Source organism: Papio anubis, chromosome 4, assembly GCF_008728515.1.
Source record: "Papio anubis isolate 15944 chromosome 4, Panubis1.0, whole genome shotgun sequence".
Taxonomy (NCBI): domain Eukaryota; kingdom Metazoa; phylum Chordata; class Mammalia; order Primates; family Cercopithecidae; genus Papio; species Papio anubis.
The window spans coordinates 26,337,437-26,360,251 of record NC_044979.1 but is presented as its reverse complement, the minus strand read 5'-3'; the positions used below and the strand labels follow the sequence as shown (position 1 = coordinate 26,360,251).

At 48.8% G+C, this 22,815-nt stretch overlaps 1 protein-coding gene across 1 annotated transcript in view; it reads right to left on the bottom strand.

The window, feature by feature from the left end:
- PLXNA4 (plexin A4) overlaps window positions 1–22,815 on the bottom strand; it is a 455,015-nt gene that overhangs the window by 66,688 nt on the left and 365,512 nt on the right. The window contains exons 10-14 of the mRNA XM_021936279.2: window positions 20,084–20,284; window positions 12,402–12,498; window positions 11,726–11,916; window positions 7,628–7,779; window positions 3,218–3,335 (exon numbers count right to left, since the gene is read on the bottom strand). Of these exons, the coding sequence (XP_021791971.1) occupies window positions 3,218–3,335; window positions 7,628–7,779; window positions 11,726–11,916; window positions 12,402–12,498; window positions 20,084–20,284 (759 nt within the window). The remainder of the gene's footprint in view (window positions 1–3,217; window positions 3,336–7,627; window positions 7,780–11,725; window positions 11,917–12,401; window positions 12,499–20,083; window positions 20,285–22,815) is intronic.

Sequence of the window (22,815 nt, the reverse complement as noted above, 5' to 3'; positions counted from 1 at the left end):
GCTCCCAAGACAGACTGGTTTGATAAGAGGAGTAGGGCGCAAAGAGGATCCCCTGAGTGGTGTGATGCAGGCAGATGTCTGGAGTCCCAGGAAGTGGGGTGGGGCGCAGGGCCTGTGGGTATCCACAGCTCAGGACTGTGTATTCACAGACCGAGGACAGGGTCCCAAGCGCAGCTTTGACGAATAAGGGGGATACGGCTCGTGCAACTAGGAGAAGGAGACAGAGAAGGTAAGGTGGCAAGCAATGCAAAGGCTGGCAAAATAGGATTGAATGGGGAAGCAGACAGAGGAGCCTGGACAATGTCTTACAGGGAGGGGAGCCTTGGCTCTTCTTGAGGTGGAAGCTGATATGATGGTAGATGGATTACAACAGAGAAAAGCAAGGGAAGGATTTAAGGAGGCTATTGTTATGGCAAAGAGAATGGGAAAAGGAAGACTCCAGGACATAGTGATGGATTGATGTCAGGAATGAAGGCATGCTGAGCCACAGTCCAGCAGGATTGCAGGCCTAGGGGATGGACCACTGATGGGAATGGGCAAGAGAGGAGGATGCACTGTTTATGGGAGCTGAGAGCCTGGATAGGCCATGTGGAGATATGGCTGGATAGCCAGGTGGTGGTAGCCTTGATTGAGCCACAGGAGTGAGGGGCCTGACTGGGGATGCAGGGCAGAGGCAGCTAAGGTTCAAAAGAAGCCATCAGCTTAATAAGTTGGAGGTGGCTCTAGCCCTGTCCACTTTATCATTCAGGATCACTGCCAAGTACCTCAGGATGGAAAGCTGCTCTGGGCAGTGGCTGGCCAAGGAAGTCCAGTGTTTGCTTTGGCCATGCAGCAGTTTCCTCCCATTTTACTTTGGCTGCCAGGAATTTTCAAAGCCAGATTTCTTGCCCAATTTTAGCAAATACCTGGTGAATGTCATCCCTCCTCTCTCCATCTCTCTCTCTCTCTCCCCCTCTCTGTCTCTATGTCTATATCATATACTATATATACACACACACACATGCATACTTTATATACAAATATATATATATACATTTCTCATTAGTTGTCTTAATGTCTACTGGGTTCCCCTTGGAAATTCCGTCATATGCTTTCAGAAGAAGGTGGTGGGTACAAATCCTAAACAAATAAGGAAAATGACACTTCCATGAACCCCATTATATGCGCATGTTATACTCATTTTATGAATTCCCATGTGCATTCAGTGACAGCCAACTGCATCCAGGGGGTGTTTGGCCCTCGGAGAGCAGAGGTGGAGCAGATGCAGCTGCAGTCCCAGTCATGGTGCCGCACTACACTCATGTTTCTCTAAGATTTGGCCCTGACCACGTTCAAGTCTGTGTCAAGTACTGAGGCTCAGTTGTTTTCACCTCCCCTTCTAGACTGTGGGCCTCCTGAGGGAGGTGCTGTGTTGGAACTTATTCCTCATCCTAACCCCCACAGCCAGAACCATCAAGTCATAAAATCCAACTCAATTAAACAAGCACTCATTAAATAATCTAGTGAGAGGCATTGTGTAAGGCGATTAATGGCTGTCAGTTGAAGAAGAAAGGATGAGGAGGAAGGAAGATGAGATAAAGTGGGAGGGAGGAAGGATGGAAGCAAAGAAAGGAGGAAGAAAGGAAGGGAGGGAGAAAGGGATCAAGGAAAGAAGGAAGGAAGGGAGAGAGGAAGGAAGGAGAGAGAGAGGGAGGCAATGGGGGGAAAAGGAGGAAAGAGGGAGAGAGAGACGAAGGAGAATGAATGCCAAATTCCCCATGACATATTTCAGGGCATTTGATGGCCAGGCATAAAATCCATCACTTCAGGCTTCCAGCTTCCAAAAGCAGCTCAGAAACATGAGGAAATTATACCACTACAGCTGTCATTAATCTGAGAGGTTTAGTTTTTAAAATGATGGGTGTGTGCGGCAGGGAGTGTGTTCATGTCTCCACCATCTCCATAATCACAAGGCTGAGAGATTCCAAAAGCCTCTGTCCCATAGAACTACTTGTCAGCCAGCCTTTGATGAGAGGTTCCAGGCAGGAAGGAATTTAAGGACTGGGGAGAGATCCTCAGAGAGGCCATGGAAGGGGGAAGGGGGTGCTAGGGTGAGAGAGGTGAGGGCAATGGTGTGGGTAGGGGGCAATGGTGTGGGTAGAGGGAAAGGCATTGGGGATGCAGGTGACTGGTGGGCAGGGGTTAATGAGGTCATCAAATAGGGATAATGGTGAGTGGGTGCTATGGTTTGAATGCATCTTCCAAAGTCATGTCTTGAAAGCTTAATCCCCAATTAAACAGTGTTGAGATGTTGGACTTTTAAGAGGTGATTAGTTCACAAGGGCTCTGCCCTCATGAATGGATTAATGTTACTATCACAGGAACATGCTTATTATCAAAGAGGGGGTTTGTTATGAAAGGGAGTTCTACCCTCTCCGCTCATGCTCTCTTGCATGTAGTCTCCTGACTTTTCACTTTCTGCCACGAGGTGACGCAGCAAGAAGGCACTTGCCAGATGCAGCCCCTAGATCTTGGACTTCTCAGCCTCCAGAAGAAGCAATCAAATAAATGACTCGTCTCTATCAATTACCCAGTCTCAGACATTCTTCTATAGCAGCAGTAAACAGACTAAGACATTGGGGTGAGGAGGTGTGAGGGCGATAGGATGGCACAATGGGCCATGAGTGTGCAGGAACGGGTCAGAAAATGGAAGCAATGGTGGCAACCACAGAAATAATAAAACAAATGATACTAGAAGTCATAAATACATTGATGTAATTTTCCACAAGATCATGGGGTTGATAATATTATTATCCTCATTTTATAAATGAAGAAACTGAGGCAAAAACAAAGTGTTGAGCAATTTGCCCATGTTCACCCAGTTAGTAAGTGGAAGAGCCAAGGATCAAATCCCAGGAGTTGCCTTGTGAAGTCCAAGCTCTTGCCTACCTACTGTGCCACACTGCCATGTACCCATCTGGGGACTCTGGGCCCTGAGAGCTAAAGCAACTTACCTGAAACCACACAGCCAGGCACAGCAAAGTCTGGATTTGAATCCAGGTCTTCCAGACTTCAAAGGCTGTGCTCTCACTATCAGACAGGATTCTCATGAACTGAAGGAGGTTGCAGGGCAGGCCCTTGCCCTGGGTTTGCCCACAGAGCTCTAGAGGGGCCCAGCAATCATGGTAATGAGCTCTGTGGCCTTTACCCAGCCAGATCACTGCTGGTCAAGACTCACCATGAAGTAATAGAGCTGCGAGGACCGGGCCATGAATTCAGGCCGACACACAGCCACGCAGATCTCCACGAAGCCTGCGTGCTGGCTGGGCTTGGCCTCCCCCATCTCACACACGATCCTGCGGGGAGGATAGGAGAAATTCCATGGGTCACAGGACTTCCAGCCAAGACCCTGCACCCCACAGCATCTACCCAGGTCCCTTTCTCCACAGTAGGATCTCAGGGATGGCCAGGTAGGGGAGGAAGGAGAAGATATCCTAATTCCTCCTAGCAGGGTCTTCTCCTTAATTGTCAGGCAGTGAGGAAACTTGACCTATGGGATCTCCTTTGAGCGAGCCTAGAAGAGGGTCCCTTTGTTATGACTCTAGATGTTCAGTCTCTAATTCGTGATTATCTACTCAGTTGTCAACTAGACTGGCAGATACATTCTAGTCAAAACCCTTGGGGAATAGGACTGGCAGAGTCCAGAGAGGCAAAGTGACTTACCCAAGGGCTGCAGCAAGTCAAACCAGAACTTGGAGCGACCTAAGGTTTTCTGGTCCCCACCTGGGAGCTTTCTGCTCCCAATGATTGGGCTGCTTCAGTGAAGTGCTTTTGCTTCCCAGCCAGCCCCAGCTTCCAGGCCAGGTGAGGGGATAATTGAGTGAGTGTGTATGTGTGTGTGTGTATGCGTGTGTGAACTTTTTCCTTTCTAAAAATTTTTATTGCTTTGATTACAAAATTTGTTTATACCTTTTTAAAAATAATCCAACAGTCAAACAGTACAGAGTATGGCAGTAAAAAGTGAGTGCCTCATTCTTCTTAAAACTTAAAACTATATATATACTTAAAAACTTAAGTGTGTGTGTATATATATATCTTTGCAGACATAATATATAAATATATATGTGTACATATATCTATGTATATATGTATATGTATTCTTCATTTTACAAATGAAGAAACTGGGGCAAAGGAAAGTTAGGCAACTTGCCCAATATATATCTTTACATACACATACACACATATACATACACACATATGTATATTTATATTTGTATTTCATATGCAGCCACACATAAACATAAATGTGTTTTTACATATATATACAATTACACTTATAAACATACATATGTAAGGAAAGATATATGTTTTTTTTAAAATAAAAGCAAAACATAACATATCCACTGCTATAAACACTTCCGTTTTTGCTCAGCACAATAGCGTGGACCTTCCTTCCCATCTCTATAGACACAGCTTGACATTTTTCTTTTCAGCAGCCTCACAGTGTCTCCTCTGATGATTGCACTATCATTTACACAACCATCTTCCTATTGAACGTTTAGTTGTCCTGATTTTTCTGCTACTCTAAATTATTCTGCAAAATGAACCAACTGACACACACATCCTTAGGCACTGTATAGTAGGATAGATTTCTAAGGAGGGAAACTGTTGGGTCAGTTTGCGTATTTAATATTTGGTAGGTAGAGCCAAATAACGTTCTAAGAAGTCTGGACCAGGCACTTCTATCGATGGTCTGCTCTTTCGCCAACACCAGATATGAACAATCCAATGGGGAGTAATCTCATTTTAATTTTCATTTTTATTTCACAAATTATGAGTGAGGTTTCATATTTTTTCACATGGGTGTGTTTTTAAAATCTCATATAGCCTTTCCTTTGACTTTTCTGGTGAAGCCCTCTTTCTTGCTGATAGATTGTCTGAATTAGGAGTATTAACTTTTGTCTGTTATAAATATTGCAGTGATTTTCTCCTTGCTTGTCATCTTTCAACTGTGGTTCCAATGTCTTTTGCCACACTAAAGTTTAAAAGCACCTGTGTGGTTAAATTGGTTGTTCTTTACTTTGTGGCTTCTATGTTTTCTGTTTCTCTTAGAAACGACTTTTGAGTAAGGTTCCAGAACAAGTAATACCTTGCTATCCAGATCACATAATTAATGCATGTTTGGTGTTTAAAAAAAATAGAAAGTACATAAAAGCACTTGTCATACTTACATACCCCCCAGTTGTACCATTCAGAATGTAATTTTCCATAAGACCATGGAGTAGATGCCATTATTATCCTCATTTTATAAATGAAGAAATAGAGGCAAATAAAATGTTGAGCAACTTGCTCACATTCACCCAGTTAGTAAGTGGCAGAGCCAAGGCTCCAGTCCCAGGAATCTCCTTGTAAAGTCCAAGTTCTTGCCTATGTACCATGCCACACTGCCTTGCACCCACGTGAAATATCCAGTGTCAATGTTTTGGTGTTTCTGTGGCCAGTCTTAATTTTCTTTTACAAAACTGATTCGAAACTCTATATTATGCTGGTAACCTGTGTTCCAAGAACCTGTGTTCTCACTTAATATACTTTGAGTATATGCCTGGTCATGATTCTTCTATAATATCAGATTTAATGGCTGTGTAGTTTTCTTTCCTGTGCTTATACAATAATTAATTGAATTGACAAATTCCCTGTTTTTACACATGTAAATCACTTCTGAGTTTTTACTTTTATAAATAAGGCTGAAATAAGCATTCTTGAAAATAAATAGTTGTGTATTCTGGTTATTTAGAGAAAGTTCTGGAAGTGTGATGGCCAGGCTAAAGGCCTTTGACCCACATTTCCAAATCTCCTTCCAGAAAGTTTGTCCCAATTTCCCCTTGCACCATGAGTGAAGGAGTCAGCTACTTCTCATGCGTCTCCTGCACTGGTCATTAACTTTCACAAACCACTCCCTAGTGTTTTAATTTGCATTTCATTGATTACTACTGCTGTTAAACATTTATTTTTTGTATGACTTTTGGTTCTTTTTAAATCTCATAAATTGTACGTTCAAGCTCTTTGATCATTTTGTGATCTTTGCCTTTTATTTATAAAAGCTCTTTATATATAAAGAAAAAGTATTTATTAACTGTAATAGGATGTAACCAGACTCCTAGTTTATCATTCACATTTTTATTTTGCTTGCAATGATTTTTGATGCACAAGTTTTAAGGTTTTAAGTACTCAAATCCCCTAATCTTTTTCTTTATAATTTCCTCTGTTGCAGTTATACTTTGCACAAGTTCGCCTTCTTGAAATCAAGTAAATTTCCACCTGCATTTTCTTCTAATCCTTTCACAGTTTCATTTTTTAAACGTAACTCTTTAATCCATCTGGAATTTATTTTGGTGTATAATGTGGAATAAGGATCTGCTATTGTACTTTTTCCGGGGAGTTAACCAGCATCAATTATTGAATGATCTTTCCTTGGGTGATTTGAAATATCACCTCTATTACAAATTAAATTTGTATGCACCAGCATTCTTTTTCTGGGTCCTCTATCTTACTTTACTGATCTAACTGGTATCACATTATTTTAATCATGTGGCTTCATAATACTTTTGATATCTGGATATGTAAATCCAAAGTAGGATATTTAAAATTCCTCAAATCACAATATATTAGCAGTGGCCTAGTTTGGTTTCATTCCAGAAAGGTGTCAGAAAGTTGAAAGAGCCATAGAAAGATCTTTTGGTAACTAACTGGTGATGGACCAGAGAGGTGAGTCCTACCAAGACTAGATCCTTAAACCATCTGATCTGCTATGAGCATCTTGGGGAGACCTCATGGAAATCAGGAGCAATTGAGGATGGCGGTAGTGATAGTTCAGAATCAGTAAACCTAGGCAAGACCCAGCAAGCAGAAATGGAAACTGCACTCACATACCTAGGGGAGGCCTTGCGAAGAGTCAATAATTTATGCATACAGCACAAGTGACAAGATTTCACTCCAGGAGGTGCAACAAAGACGGTATGGAATAGAGATTCTATAGTGCTGGTAAACATTTTCATAGTTGTGTTTGCTGGGCTGGAAGATGGTGCTTACTTATTTACAAGGCCATGCATGATTCACGAACCTCCTCTACTAGATGGGTTACAGGTCAGGGTCATTTGTTGAATGACCTATTCAGTGGGCCAGCAGACTTTCAAAGAGAAAAATAATCTAAGGCACCCACAGCCTGAGAGTGGGTGTGAATTTCATTGTCAGTTTCCACAGAGAGTAGCACAGGATCAGTGCTGGCGGAGGGATATGAGTAGGAAGTTGGGGAGAGCAGAAGGAATTGGACTCATACTTCTCTTGCAGATTTTCATTTTGTTTTGTCTCCCTTCCTTCCGTGCAGCCTTATACCCCAGGTAGGTAACGGTCACCTTTCTCTACCAGCTATTTCTCCTTTTCCTCTCTACACTTTCCCCAGTATGGCAGCTAGCTAGCTGAGCACGCAGGGAGTTGTGGGAGTCCACCCTCCAACTCTAGAATATTAGGGTGATTCTCCTTTTTCCCCCACAACAAGCTCTGAGAGCACCTAGTTGCTGACCAGGACATCCCTAATACTAACCTGTCTTCCCTCCCCTGTTCCTCCTGTGCTTTGGGCAACTTCACTTACTGTTCTGCAGGGATGTAACCATCCACCAAAGGGCTGCACTCCACACCAGCCACCTTGACATGGGAGGCGATGTCGCGAAATTCCAGGCCCAGGTTCTCCCCTCGGATAGTGACCTTGGTGCCCCCTTCCCGGGGGCCTGTCACTGGGATTATCTAGAGGCAGGAAAAGAAGTAATTAGACAGACACCAAGATACTGCCATCACTCACTTGCTGATGAGGCCAGGAGAGGCTGCTGGCTCTTCTCTCGTCTGTCCCAGAGTCCCTGAGTGGCTCGAAGTCCCCAAGGGCACCCAAAGCCTGTGGTAATCAATGTATAGTAGCTTCCAGGAAAACAGTCCGTGTTTGTGTGTGTCCCTAGGAACAATATTCAAAGCCTATGGTACATCTTCCCATTTCATAGAAGAAGAGAGGAGGGGATGGAACGTGACCAGCAATGCTACTGGGTGATTCATAGAAAACTGGGATTCATGCCTTCTAGCATTTGCTTGTGTTGGTTCTACTCTCAAGGAAAAGAAAAACCCCTGCTATCCACCCAGAGCCCTCTATACCTATGTGACCCTACCCACCTCTCAAGATGCTTCTCAAATGACACTGCCCCACAACCCTGTGTTCTTCCTCTCTCCACTTAAATTCCAAGATACCTTCTTTGTGACACTTACATGGCAACAATTCTTTGTGCCTGTCCCTCACCCTTCCCACTCCCAGCCCCCTCCTCCTCCAATCCTGAGTCTCTAGGAGCAGGTCTGTCTCACTCCTCCTTGTGGGATTTTCAGTAACATTACAATCTTTATGTCTTGCATTGTCACTGTAATAAAACCTACAACTGTCCAAACATCTTTCCGGAATTGTTATCAGCATTTGTCACAACTCCTTTGCCTTTGCTGTTTGGCCTGGTACCACATGGATTTAGGTTTAATTTCAATTTTATCCTCATACACAGGTCAAAGTGTATTGGCTTTCTCTCCTAAATCCATGTCAAAAACCCATGATTAAAATGTGAGGACTCAACATCCAAGTGCCTGCTTTGAGGTGGGGGCTGTACAGTTAACACAATCTCATCCTGGCGTTTCATGGGCCAGAGAAGGGCATGCTTCCGTTCCTGGCACCTATGAGCACCAGCACCTGGACCTTAGCCAATGTCAGCAGGATTAGAATGGAAGGAGCCCAGAGATTCTATCTCTATTCCTTTCCAGCATATCCTACTCTCCTCAACCCTGCAGGGCCACAAGTGGGAATTCCAACCTGGGGTGAGGGTGAAAGAAGGAGGAAGCAGAAGAAACTAGGCTGTGCTCCCCTCCCCACCAAGTGGCAACTTCTCCAGGTGAGACTGCTTACCTGCCACAGTCAAGCTATCTCCCACCTCCTACACATCTCCGTGAGGGTGCGTGTGATTGTCAGTGAACGCATGCAGGGTGTGAGCCTGTGTATAAGTGTATTCCCATTGCAGTGGAAAAACAGCTTCCCTGGAGACATAGGCCCATTTCTATGAGAGGGATGTGGACAGACATGGGGAAGGTTGGAGGGAGAGTCTGTGTTCTTCCCAAGTGTCTGCCTGGCCAGTCCCCAAAGTGCCACTGGCACCTGGCAGTGGTGTCCCCATGATATTCTAGCCCTGGCTTTTCATACTGAAAAAGGAATTTTATCTCTGGCCCACTCCTTAGTTCCCCAGGTTCCCCTAGGGCCAATGCCAGTATGGAGACAGTAAATAGCCTCTGTCACAGGGAGATTTGTTTAATTTGCCATCTCCTCTCTGTGATTTTCTTGGACCCAGGCCAAGAAGAAAGCAAGTTCCACCGATAGCATCAGACACACTGCCATACACAGCAGCCCCCTGGGTTGGTTTCTTGTTGAGGGCTCTGGGAGGAGCCATTCCACAGAGGAGGTGTGAGGGTGAGGGGTGGGGACTGGGAAGGGAGGACATGGGCCCCAGTGTGGGGTTGGGGGTAGTGGGGAGAGGAGAGGTCCACCTGTCCTCCTATCCTAGATCATTCTGTAGGTTAATTCTGCAAACATTTCCTCCAAGTCTGAGAATAACTGTTTAGATTCCTACCATGCAAGAGACTGAAGTGGGGACTGAGAGAAACTCTCAGAGCCTGTACAGCCAGGAAGGTGGAGGATAAAGGATCTGAAGCATGGGGCACATTTTGAGGGCCACCCCAAGGGGCTGCTTTGCTGGGTGAGGCTGTTCATCCACAAAACCCATAATCTTGCTTTCACACATCCCTGGTGCACATGCACAATTTGTGAGTGGGGGTGTGAAGTCTCACCATTGTAGTGGAGGAGAACAATAACCTAGGAGAACATTACTCAGGAGACCTGGGATTCAGGACCATGTTACTGACACTTTGGTTAGAGTATGTGTGCCTCTCTGAGCATTAGCCTCTGTCTGGAAGAGAATAATAACCTGATGATAACCCTGGCCTTGGGAGACATTATGGGTTTGAACTGTGTTTCCACCAAAGTCACAGGGAGAAGTCCTAGCCCCAGTGTCTCAGAATGTGTCCTTATTCAAAGACAGGGTCTTTACAGAGGCAATTAAATTTGAAGGAGACTGTTAGGATGGGCTTTGGTACAATATGATCTAATGAAAAAGGGAACTTTGGCCACAGAGAAATGCACAGAGAGAAGATAATGGGAAGCCACACAGGGAGAAGATGGTCATCTCCAAGCCAAAGAGAGAGATGGGGAACAGATACCTCCCTCACAGTCCTCAGGAGGAACCGACCCTGCTAAAACCTTGACCTTGACTGTCTACCTCCTGAACTACAGGATGATCCATTTCTGTCATGCAAGCTGCCTAGTTGGCAGTACCTTGTGACGGCAGCTCTGGGACTCCAATAGAACAGGTGGTTGTTTGGACAAGGTAAGGGGTATAAAGGTGCGGTGCAACTATTAGCCATCACACAAATATATGGCCTATATTTTTGCCTGCCACTGTTAAGTGATCATATACTGTGTGCATTTGTGAAAATGTGCACAAAGCCTTGTACCAGTTCGTCCTCACTGTTCACTGAGGCAGAGACTTGAGTCTTTATCTTCTCTCCTTCCCCCTCTTCCAGCTGCTTCATAATCCTGATCAGCATCCACAATGGTAAAGAGGTATTGAGCACCTACTGTTTGCTAAGCCCTGAGCTGGAGGCACAGATGCCATGGTGCCACAGGGGAGGAGCATGTGGAGAGAGAGATGCAGCCCTCTTTTTTATTTTAAGAGGGAGCAAGGGACTCTGGCCATGCTGGAAGAGTAGAGGAGTTGGAGGAGAAGAGACAGGACTACTTAAATTAACTCCACGGGCAGTGATTTCCTTGGCTTAGACATCCCTGGGAATGATTTTATCAATGATGATGAGTGAGGAGGAGTCTGGTGAGATCCCCATGCACTGGGCCCGGAGCGAGGTACCTTGCCTGCAGGTGCGCATGAAATTCTTCCAACTCCCGTGTAAGTGGGATGCTGAGGCCCACCACACATGTGAGGAAGGTGAAGTGTAGAGATAGTAGCCACACCTAGGTACCCAACAAACAGCTGGTAGAGCCTAGATTCAAACCCTGTTCTCTGGGTCCCAGTGTCTGCATGTTTAGCTCTTCCCTGTGTTCCTCCCTGGGTCTTCGCTCCATGGCCTGTGTCCCGTTGGTCCCCCTAAACTGTGCTCCATCTTACAGCTCAGGGCTTGTTTTGGCAGAGTTCGAAGGCCTCTCTGTTGTGACCTTCTTCACCTCCCCAGAGCCGGGCTGTGCCCCAACGCCCATGCAACCTCCAATCACGGGCTGACACTTGGTGAGGGTGCCACTGGTGGAACTTCAGGCCTTGCCACTGAGGCTCTTAGAGACAAAGGAAAGGGCTGGCAAGGACTGAGTCCTTCCTGACCCAGCTCCTCGGAGATTCCAACAGGACAGTCGAGCTGCAACAAGAGTCTCTGATGCAAGCCTAAGCTTCCAGGGAAGCCATGAAGGAAAACTAGGGTACCACCCAGCCAGGAGGAGCAACCAAGTCCACCCGGTGACCACTGGGTGACTGACACCACGGCTGGGCAGTTTCCGCAGGGTGTGGCGCAGCAGCCTGGAGCCTATCCATTTGGAGCAGGAGGCCCGACCCCGGCTTACCTCTGTGATGCGGGGGTTCGTGCACTTGCTGTTGGCACCAGACAGCTCCAGCCACCGGCTCTCCTGGGCAGGGCAGTGCTGGCGCAGGGTACACTGGCCCGGACTCTGGCACCAGCCACATGCGAAGTCTGGGTCAGCCTTGAGGCATAGCCCGCAGCTCTCGCGCATGGCTCCACACTTGTAGAGGTGAACTGCAGAGGGGAAGGGCAAGGGCAAGGGGTGCTTGGGAACGGCAGTGGGGACAGGAGGGGGCCAGAGAGGGACAAAGAGTGCAGTCCCAGCCTGGGGCAATGGGGCACAAAGGCAGCTTTGCCCCCTTAGCCATTCTGATGCAAAAAAGAACCAGAAAGAAAGTCCAGGCCAGAGCAGAGGGACTGAAATGGGAAGCTCTGGGAACTCTGTTCACTCAGCACTCAGCAGCCCTTCCCAGGAAGTCCTTTGCACGCCACCTCCTCCCAGAAGCCACCAGCCCAGGTCAAGCTGTACAGAGCCCATGCTCAAGAAGTAACAGAGAAGCACAGATGGTGGAGAGGCTGTGAGGGAGGGGCTCAGAGGGACAGGGACAGCCACCAGGAGGCGGGGGCAGAATGATACCTGCGAGAATGCAGGGCGGCTCCTTCCCTCTCTACCCTGTCCCTTCCCCTCCCTCCCCTGCCAGGCCCCAGCCCTTCCACACCTTTATTCTGAGCTGGGTTGTCAATGTTGAAATGCCCATTCCACACGACTGTCAACTCCACGGGCAGGTTGTTGATCTCCATCCCTTCATAAGAATACTGCAGCCAGGTTGGAGAGGAGGAAAGAAGAAAGTGGGGTCACAGAGAGTTCTAGAGAGGGCCCAAAGGATTAGCCTAGGGCTGTTAAGAGCTCATGGGCTAAGGACTGGCCAAGACTGTGCCTGTGTGCCTGTGTCTACCTGTGTGCACACAAGTATGCGCAGGCACATGTGGGTACAGGTGGGGAAGTGTATATTAGAGGGAGTGGAAGATAACATGCCTCCAAGCATGCCCCTGTGGGTGCCAGCTCAAGGAGCAGATGGGAGCAAGCCACTAGGTCATCTCCTGTGGGTCTCAGGCAGGAGGCCTGTTCCCACCCCGCTTTCCTGAGAGGTAAAACTGAGGGAAGAGTCCACTTCCTCTCGGGCTGCCCAGGTAAACCCTGGTCCCTAGGCCCTCCCAAGTCTGCAATTAGGTTGGGGAACTCTAATTTCCAGGAAATGTCCAGGATAGGTGGATGCTTTTCCAAAGACCTGGGGAGGGGTGATCACTTCCCAGGCAAGATGGTGGTTGCAGAGACTAAGAAATGAGGGAGCTACACCTTAGGGGGATGAGAGGCTAGAAGTTAAGAGAAAAGAGGACTAGATGGGAGCTTGTTGGTGAGAGGGAAATCCTGAGGACCCTGGAGGGCAAATATGGGAATCTGGGCCTGGATGCTGCAGGTAGTCACCAGCTCAAAGCCAGGCTCACACCCAGATTCCTGTTGTGCTCCTGTCCTTGGAGGGCCCCTCAGGGTCCTGCTCCCCTGCTAAGAGATAGGAGGTGAAGGGTGGAGAGAAGAGGGAAGTGCTGGCTTGAAGATGCTGGTGGAGGGGGCAGTCCCCAGGCATGATGGCCCCTAGTCTGCCTTCCCATAGCAGACCCGTCTCAGTCCCCAGAGAAAGAGGGTTAGCAGAGGAACTTAGAGCCCACCCTGGGCAGCAATTTCCAACACCTACCTGGTGATTTTCTCATTATTCCACCCGACTCTGCTCGCCACATGGGGTGGGATGGAGGAATGGAATTGGGACAGATTTTCTGCATAGGAGGGGCTGAGGCCTGGCAATTTGTTGAAAGAGGTTAGTCCAGAGGACCAGGTTTGATGTTTGCAGAACCCATGGCCTCTTTTAATTCAAATTAGATTTGAATTAAAAATTTGGAGGGCTTCACTAGGGGGATGTTGACTGATATTACAGGAGGCTGCTGAGGCTCCCTCCTCCAAGTTGGCCATGGCACCTTCATGAAGAGGGAGGGTGGCCACAGGACATGGGAAAACACATCTGAGAAGAATCTCAGAGGGCTACTGTTCACACCTCTGCCTCTGGGCAGGGACAGGTCTGCACCCTGTTTGTAGGAGCTTCTAAAGGAGATGTTATAGTCCTCAATGCAGGAAATCACCCTAAGTTCCTGAGTTACGGAATGCGCTCCCATGAGAACAGACTGTGACTTGATGTTGCCCTCATACAGCAACCGCAGGAGGACATGCCTCCAGTCACTTCAGGCCCTGCCCTAGTGTCCAGAGTTCTAACTCCCTCCCTGGCGACGTGTGCTGTGGCCAGAGAGCCACGTTTGTTGTTTGTCCCACAATGGATGCACTGCATCCCCCTCGTTGAATCTGTCTTGTGAACAATGGCTCTGGGGCCAGGGCCAGGGTCCAAGCTCACAGAGTAAAGCAAAGGTTCCTAGCCCTGCAGAAACCACAGTGGAGACTTTGATCATCACAGAACTCAATCATCAACTCCCCACAGGTTGTCTCTGCAGCTGGGTCAGGCTGGGTGGTCCTATGTTTCCTGAAAACCTCTTCTACTTTAGACTGGTGCTTCTTAGTGTGGTCTATGGACTCCTTCATCAGAACCACCCAGGGGGCCTACTAAAATGCAGATTCCAGGGCCCGTCCCAGATCTGCCAGACTGGAACCTCTGGAGATGGGGAGCATTTTGAGAACTACCCTGTGATTCCGGTGCTGATTAAAGAGTTAGAGAATCTCTGTAGTCTGTTAGAAGTAGGGAGGTAGATGGACTGCCCCTGTGGAGGGAGAAGGGTATAAGAGGGGGATGACCTCCCTCCCTTCCTCCCTCCTTCGGGTGTGTGTGTGTGTGTGTGTGAGAGAGAGAGAGAGAGAGAGAGAGAGAGAGAGAGAGAGAGAGAGAGACAGACAGACAGAGAGAGAGAGACAGAGAGAGACAGAGAGAAAACTTCCAGGCTTCCAATTCCCTCCTCCAGCCACATTCAGTTTCTTCCCATCCTTCCCATCTCTCTCCTTGAAGGTCCCAGTGGGGAAAGGTGATCCCAACAGACTTCAAACTGCTGTCTGGACGACTCTGGGCAGGGCTGGCTGTTCCACCCCAATCTGAGCACCATTTGATCACCTGGAGGCAGTGCTGGGGCGGGCAGAGCTCTGACCTTTAGGAGGGATACTGGCAGTGGCTATGTCAGGATGGGAGCCTGGCTTCTGCTTTCAGGCCTGGGTCTGGCCAAGACACAAAGTGGAAGCAGCAGGTGGTGACCAGGGGTGTGTTAGCCAAAGATCAATAAATCCTCAAGCCCCCTCTCAGGAAGGACCTGACATCCCACAGAGAGGAAGGCAAAGAATCCTACATACGTATGCATGTGAGCATCTGTGTACACAAATGTGTTTATGTGCATGCTGACTTGAGGAGAGGTTAGCACACATCTCCATGTTATCTGTGTCCATAAATGCACACGCACATAGACACACAGACACACACAGTTCCACAAAGTGGTTCTGCCAGTGACCAGCTGTGTGAAGTGAGCAGATAATCCAAGTCTTAGTTTCCCCATTGGTAAAGTGGGAATTCAAAGCAGTTCACATCTCCTTGGATTGGGGTAAGGATTCAAGATCAAGCACAGCATGCTCTGAGCATAGGATCTGTCATATAGTCTAAGCACTCAAATGTGATTTTGTGTTTTAGTCTATGTGCATACAGTTGGGGATGCTATGCAAAACTATATTCATGTTGCCTATGTTTATGTTTGTGCAGAAAAATAATAGCAGCCATGCACTGAGTGTTTCTGTGCCAGACCCTTAATATGTATGGGATGTATGCATATGAGAATGCTTATGTGCTCTGGTATGTGTGTGTGTGCATGTGTGCAAGCATGAATTTTCTCTTTGAAGAAATTGAAAATAAAAAAGACATTAGGATCACATATGCTGGGCATTTCTTTCTCTCCCCCAATCCTGGGATCACAACTATGAAATATTAGAGAAATCATTAACCCCATGTGCTCCCCCCAAACCCCCCTCTGTCTCTAGGGAAGTTTCCATTGTTCCTGGAGGCTCTCTTTCCTGTGGATGACCTGCAACGTGCCTGGGGCAGGGTAGGGGAAAGGGGTGGGCATGGCAGACGGAGACTCTCTGCCTCTGCAGACAGCTGGGAGCCTGGACCGCAGGCTCCCATCCCCCAGGATCCCCCCATCTCCACTCCACTTAGCATTTATATAGCTCTCTGTAATCAGCGGGCAGTTAATCTGCACAAAGCTCAGAGCCCGGGGAGGACAGGCTCCAGGCTCCTGGAGGCTGGGAGGTTAAGTGTCTCAATCAAGGTCTGGCACACCATGCCGGGCTAATGGATGACTTTCCCCATTACCTTGGGAAAGTGTGAACCTCAGCTTCTACTTCTAAAGCAAAAATGAGACCTTGATATAACTGAGACATTCTTTCCCCCAGCCAGTCCCTTGTCCCGAGATCTGAGATGTTTTGCCGGAAAGTTCTGTCATTTGGGCAAACAAATCTCAACAACCTAATGCTACACAAGAAGCTGGTATGTACCCTGTGTCCATCTCTAGTCCAGAGGGCTCTGCTGACCCCTTTTCAGCTGTGTCCCAGTAAAGTAGAAAGGGGGCAAGTTCTCTTCCTATTGCTCCCCTATCCCTGTTTTGCACGTGGTAAATGAAGGTGCCAAGAGAAAACCAGAGGCCGGCATGAGTCCACGGAAGCTGGGCCTGGTGCCGGCCCTCACGACCAGCACTTCAGCCAGCCAGATGCCCTTTGCAGCCCACTCACTGGTGTGATTGGCAGCCTCTGAGAGCTGGTGGCCATGCACTATTATTAGCAGCACTTGACATTTTCCTAGAGCCTTGGTCTAAAGCAGGCCACGAATACCCACAGTTGCTTCCCCTCAACTGCTACCTGTGAGTCCGCTCTGTCGTCCTCCCACCAGCCCTGGGGGCTGCAGCCATTGGCTCAAGGCCTGTCCCCGCATAATGGGGTTGGAAGTGGCTCCACCACCCCAGCCCAGTGTCACTCCCACACTGAATTTTCTTTTTTCTCTGCTCTCCTCTGAGACTAATTTATCACCCACCTTCTTCTGCCATCACAAACTCATGGATTTCTTTGTTAGATCCCTTGTCCAATGCTGTTTCGATTGTTCATGGATTTAGGAAATGAAACAATTTCTTCTTCCACACAATCCTCTTTGAGGCTGATCAGACCATACTCCCAGGAATAACACCAAAGCTGGGGTAGAAAGTGCCCTTCGCTGCTGTTCTTTCTCAACCTGTGATTAGGAGTTGTGTTATAAAACTGGATTCAAGTTCTCAATTTGTGCCTTACTTGCTATGTGATCTGGAGATGGTCACTTGCCCTCTCTGGGCCTTGGAGACCTCATCCATATCAGGATTAAGTAGACACTCTCTCAGGTCTATTCTTGCCTGATGGTACCCTGTTTTCTGTAACTACGGTGGGGGAGGGTTGCTCCGATCATGACTGCAAAGATGTTTGATGGAAATCGCTTGATGGCAAGCAGCAACCTGACCCAGACCAGTATTTAAACTGGGATTCCACTGTCCCCCATGAAAAGAGAGGCTCCTGGGAAGTGGCAGAGCTGAGCCCTCCAGAACTATGTGATTCCAGTGGGTCCTAGGAAGCAGAGGGGACTCCTCCTACATTCTACTGTCTGAGGGGTACCCCTCCTGTTGCCTCACTTTTTTTCTCAGACTTTAAAATGGTAGAGAAATCACCTCTCCTACAACTAATGGTGTCAAAATTAAAAAGTCATGGAGGCCAAGTCAGCTGAGCTGCTTTGGAAGCGGTGACCTGGGGGCACCTACACCTGGCCCATGGTGGATGGGGAGGCCGCAGCTCTGAACTCCAGAGCTCTGAACTCCAGAGGGCCAGAGCATAGCGGGAGCCCTCCTCAGGTCCCGAGTTGGAGGCAGGGCACGGGCCAGGAGCTTCAGTCTCAGGTTCTCTCCTTGGTGAAGGGAGCCGCAGCTTCCAGGCCTCCAGCTCCAGTGCCAACAGGGGCTGGAAGTAGAACTGACCACTGTGTCCTGGGATATCAGGCTTCCAGATGTGAAATTCCCAGGGGTGGAGCTATGTCATTTGCTGATTTCTTGAGGTCCAAGGATTCATCATCTGACAAACAGACTGTGTATGCACTGGAGCCCAGTCGTTCCCTTCCTTTTCCCATGGCTACCGATGAGGATGCCAGCACTAGGTACCCCATGGGGACACCATGAAGGAGGAGACAGCACTCACCTGCCTGGCGCTGCTGAGACCCTGTTTGTGCTCTTGTTCTCAGGAGGCTCTGATTTCGCACCCATGTTTGGGGAGTTCCCTGTGATGGCTAAGGACTCATTTTGGTCAGGCAGCTCTTGGCCTGGGAAAAGCTGAGGACATTTCAACACAATCTACTTCCAATTCTGGCAGTCAATAGAATGGCAGAGGGTCCCAGCGAGCTTCTTGGAAGCTAAAGTTAGTCCCCAGGGCACAAAAGAACTTCTGACCAAGGGGTCTAGAAGACTTAACTCACGCTGTTGTCTGAAGTATCTTTGTCTATTAATGGAGTCAACCAAAGCCCAGGCCATGGGGCCCAGTTTTATGACACTCGTGTCCCTCTCTTGGGAAACTGAAGGCACAGCCATCTGAGGACCACAGGCTCTATCCACCCTTCTGACATCCCCAGATCCTTGGGGCAGCTTCTCTGAAGAAACAAGGCTGTTTTCCCCACCGTTTGAGATCCTCATCAGCCTTCTGCAGAGTCAAATGTGAGGCCCAGATGCAGGTCTCTTTCTATAGGGAGCGTCTTGTTTTGGAGAGAATGACTTGAGCCAAACCCTTGGGGCTGATCTGCTTGAACTGAGAATTTATGGGGAAACAGGAGGTGTTTAATATCTCCTTTGCTTGCAGGTTTAATCTGGAGTGCTGCAGAAATCTGAAAAATAGGTTGGCCGCCAGGGGAGGAGGGGGATGGGCACACGGGATGCCGTGGGGACAACATCTGGGGTTTCAGAGGTTGTGAGAGCAGCGACCAGTTCTATCCCTGTAATGCTGAGTGACCTAGGGCAAGTGTGTAGGATTCTCTGGGCTCCATTTCCCCCTGGACTACTTCCTGTAGGAAGAGTGGGGTATCCCACGAAATCCTTTGTCTGGGACTTTCCTGGTCGCACATCACATCTCCAAATACAGACACTGTATCTAAGTGCCCAGGAGCAACTAGAAGAATACATGGGAAACAGTGTGACACAGGAGGGGCCCTCAAATCCAGGCCACCTCTGCCACTCACTAGTTGTGTGACCCTGAGCAAGTCACTTACCTTCTGGCACATTTTGGGATGCATTACCCCAAAGTGAATAGAGCTTCAGCTTCTGGGCCTACACTCGCACACACAGCCCCTTTTAAGGCCTATGTATCTAATTTTGTACTTACTATATTTTGGTCATAAAGAAGGTCTCCAAATGGTATGTCTCACCCCACAAACCTAGATCTGCCCCTGCTTCCAGGCCTCTACTTTCTCTTTTGTGCAGTGAAGAAAAACTTTCAAGTTTCTATGACTTGAAAATGTTCTGAATCTATGTTTCTAGTGTTTGTCTCTGAGCATCTGGGCACAAAGAAGGGAGCCCAGAAAGAGAGAGAGAGACCAGAGCAGTAGCTGGAAAGGCAACATGGCAGGTGCGAAGGGAAGTGGGCAGGAAAGGTGATACACAGGTGGGGTTCACTGTGAGGTACCTAGGAATGAGGTAGACAGCTGTCGGCAGCCTGGGGCCTGCTGACCACTCATTGACAGGGCTTGGGCTTAGTGTGGATTTGCTGTACATTGGGCAGGGTTTGTGCTGATCTAAGCAGCACGCTCCTGGCCAGCTCCTTCCCTTCTGTTGTTTCCTCCTGCCAATGCTTGGTCTGTCTCAGAAGCCTTCTCTGCTGAGAAACAGCCTCTTTGTAGATGTGAAGGTGGTGGGATGTCTTTGGGGCTTGTGGAGAAGGCAGGGTGCAGGGCTTTCAGAGCTTCTCAGGAAAGAGGATGGACATGAAGGTTCCTGGAGCCCAGCATCTGCCCACAAACAGGGCTCACAGCTCCACGGCTGGTCCAATATCCCTTCTAATCCTGTCTTGCACGGACAACCTTCATCACAAAACATTTACAGCTAGGGCCAGGCCCTGGGTGACCTCAGAACCCAGCACGTGGCTGGGGCAGGTGTTTTGGGGCTGGGACGTGCCAGCAGGCATGGCGGAAGCAGGTGGCAGTTTTGTGCATGTTGAGGAAATGACTGCAGGGCTGAGCTGATTTGGCTCCGAGAAAATGACAGTGATGTGGGCGGGGCTGGGGCCTGGTTTGGCGGTGGGCAGGGCTGGGTGACTCACAGAGGTGTTCTGGCACTGTACGCTGGAGCTGTTGAAGCGCAGGGCGGGCACCCGCTGCTCGCTGCCCTGGATGTTGAGGATGCATTCGTAGCCACGCTGCCCAGACTGGGGCTGGGGGAGGTTCTTGGCCTTCAGCGTGATAGGCTTGATCACCTCCACAGGCACCAGGATCTTGTCCACTCGCAGCAGCTGGGGGCAATCCTGGGGACAGAGGGCATGGCTCAGGCTGGGCAGCCAGGAAACCAAAAGAGCAAGGACCTCTGCAGACATAATCCGGATGTTCCCTGTCTCCACCCTTCCACGGACACACCCACAGGTGACCCCTGAGGTGCTCGTGCCCACCCAGTGGGCAATGCACTGAGGACAAAAATGAAACTGAGGAATCTGGGGTCCTAGTGTCATATCTTGAGGTGGTCCCCACCCTCTTTGGGTTCCCTGAATACCTTCCTTATGCAATCCGGATTCTCTGACACTCCTGTAGCCTCCTCATGGCACCCTTCTTCCCTAGTAGAGACTGCCTCTGCTGGCTAGGCCTCCCCCCCGCCACTGCGGACTGATGATCTCTTTGCCTGCTAAGTTCCAGGCTGTCAAGAATTGGGATGGATAGACCATGTGAGAATCTCCACAGACAGGCAAAGCCCTGGGCCCTACTCTGTCCCTGGAATGTGAGTCTTGACCGCAGCAGAGGGGCTGGGAGGACCTTCCCTACATGGGCTGAATCTGATATTTGAGAATGTTCTGGAATGGGCCCCAGAGGCTTTATAAATCCAGAAGCTTCTGACCAAGCTTTAGGATGTCCTGGCCCTAAAGAAATGCCTCTCAGAGTAGAAACACTCTGAGCTCTTTCTAGATGCTAGCAATGGGCATACTTAGCCCTGGAGCCACAGGAGCCCAGATGGCCTTTAGGATGGAGACAGTGAATCACTGGGCCCCTTTTTCCTGGGGCTATCGGCTTTGTCTAGCGAGGACTGGGGACATAAGGAGGTCAGAAGGAGGGTGGGTGCTCTGCCCAGTTGAGTGGTAGGAGCTGGTGTGTTGCTGTATTCTCAGGAGCTGGGTGGAGGAGAGTCAGTATTGCAGCTCCTGCTGATGGATGTGGGCAGGCGTGAGGCCTTCCATAACACAAGCATGGCCTGGGCACCCCCTGTGCTAGGCAGGTCCCATCATCCCCCAGATTCCTCCATCTGTGGCACTGTCTGGGGCATGCCAAGACAGATGGCTCCTGGGCAGGTTGATCATCAAAAGCATGACGCACATGTTCTTTGTGAGGGTGCTTTGTCATGGGCTCACCACCAACTCTCAGCAGAGGCTTCTCTCCCCCACCGTAACACTTGTCCTCAGCAGAGTAAGGCAGAAAGGAAGCCACTGAGGAATGGTGGAAGGGAGGGGTTCCAGGTAGTTAGGCAACTAGCAGCTGTCCCTCCCAGGTCCCAGAGCAAACATGAGCCAAATATCTCCGTGCCATTACGAGCTACACCATAACAAGACTTAGGCTCGGAGGGAGAAGGCTTCAGCTAGCTCTAGCACCTCTGAGCTGCTGATGAGCTCTGGAACTCTGAGCACATTTGAAACTCAATTTCCTTATCTATTAGTTGAGCGGGACTCCAAGGCCCTGTTCATCTTAACCCATCATGATTCCATGATTTGGAGTGGCTGTTCCCTCTATGCTTTCTGATCATCCAACAAGAAAAGAGGAGGGAAAGAGAGGCAGGGGAAATGGAAGCAAGAAAGGGAGAGAGAAAGCTATAAGGGAAGCTAGGAGACAGAGAAGAAGCTGGAGGAGCAAGACCATGGTCCACAGATGGACCAGCAGTGGAGCCTTGCTTCATGGGAGTGTCCCAGGCCCATTAAACTAATCCTTCCTCCCATGCCCCTACAGGCTGCTCACACGTTTATCCTGAAGTGCAGCTAAAAGAGGAGCTGCAGATCCAGAAATCCCACTCCTGGGTTTACATGCCCAGAGGAACTGAAAACAGAGACTCAGAAATCTGCACACCCATGTTCACAACAGCATCACTCAAAACAGCCAAAAGGCAGAAGCAACCCAGCTGTTCACTGAGGAATGAATGGATAAACAAAATGTGACCTATTCATACAATGGAATATTACTCAGCCTTGAAAAGGGAGGAAACTCTGCTATAACATGGATGAAGCTTGGGGACGTTATGCTAAGTGAAATAAGCCAGCTACAAAATGGCAAATACTGCAGGGTTCCACCTGTAGGAGGTCCCTTGAGCAGTCAATTTCATAGAGACAGAAAGTAGAATGGTGATGTCTAAGGGGAGGCAGGATGGGTAGTTGTTTGACGGGAACACCACCTTAGTTGGGGATGGTGATGACAGCTGTACAACAATGTGAAATGTACTTAATGCCATTGAACCGTATCCTTAAAACCGGTTCAGATGGTAAATGTTATGATATGTGTGTTTTGCCACCATTCTAAAACAATGAAGAGAAGCAGCTGGGAGGTGGGCCAGCAGGAAGAGAACAGGGGCCTTGGTCTTGGCCTTCACCTTGCGTGTGGTCTGAGGCTCTACAGCGTGTGGGTCTCTGGAGACACCAGGTAGCCACCTGTGGAGAGTCTTAGCAGCTCCATCCTGTGCCCCTACCACAGCCGCTCCCTCAGCCCCTGCTCTAGCAAGGTGGGAATGTGAGACACAAAGGAAAGAAGCGATTTGTGGAAAAGATGGAGATCAGAGCTGGAGTAGGAGGAGAGTGATATTAGCAGCTCG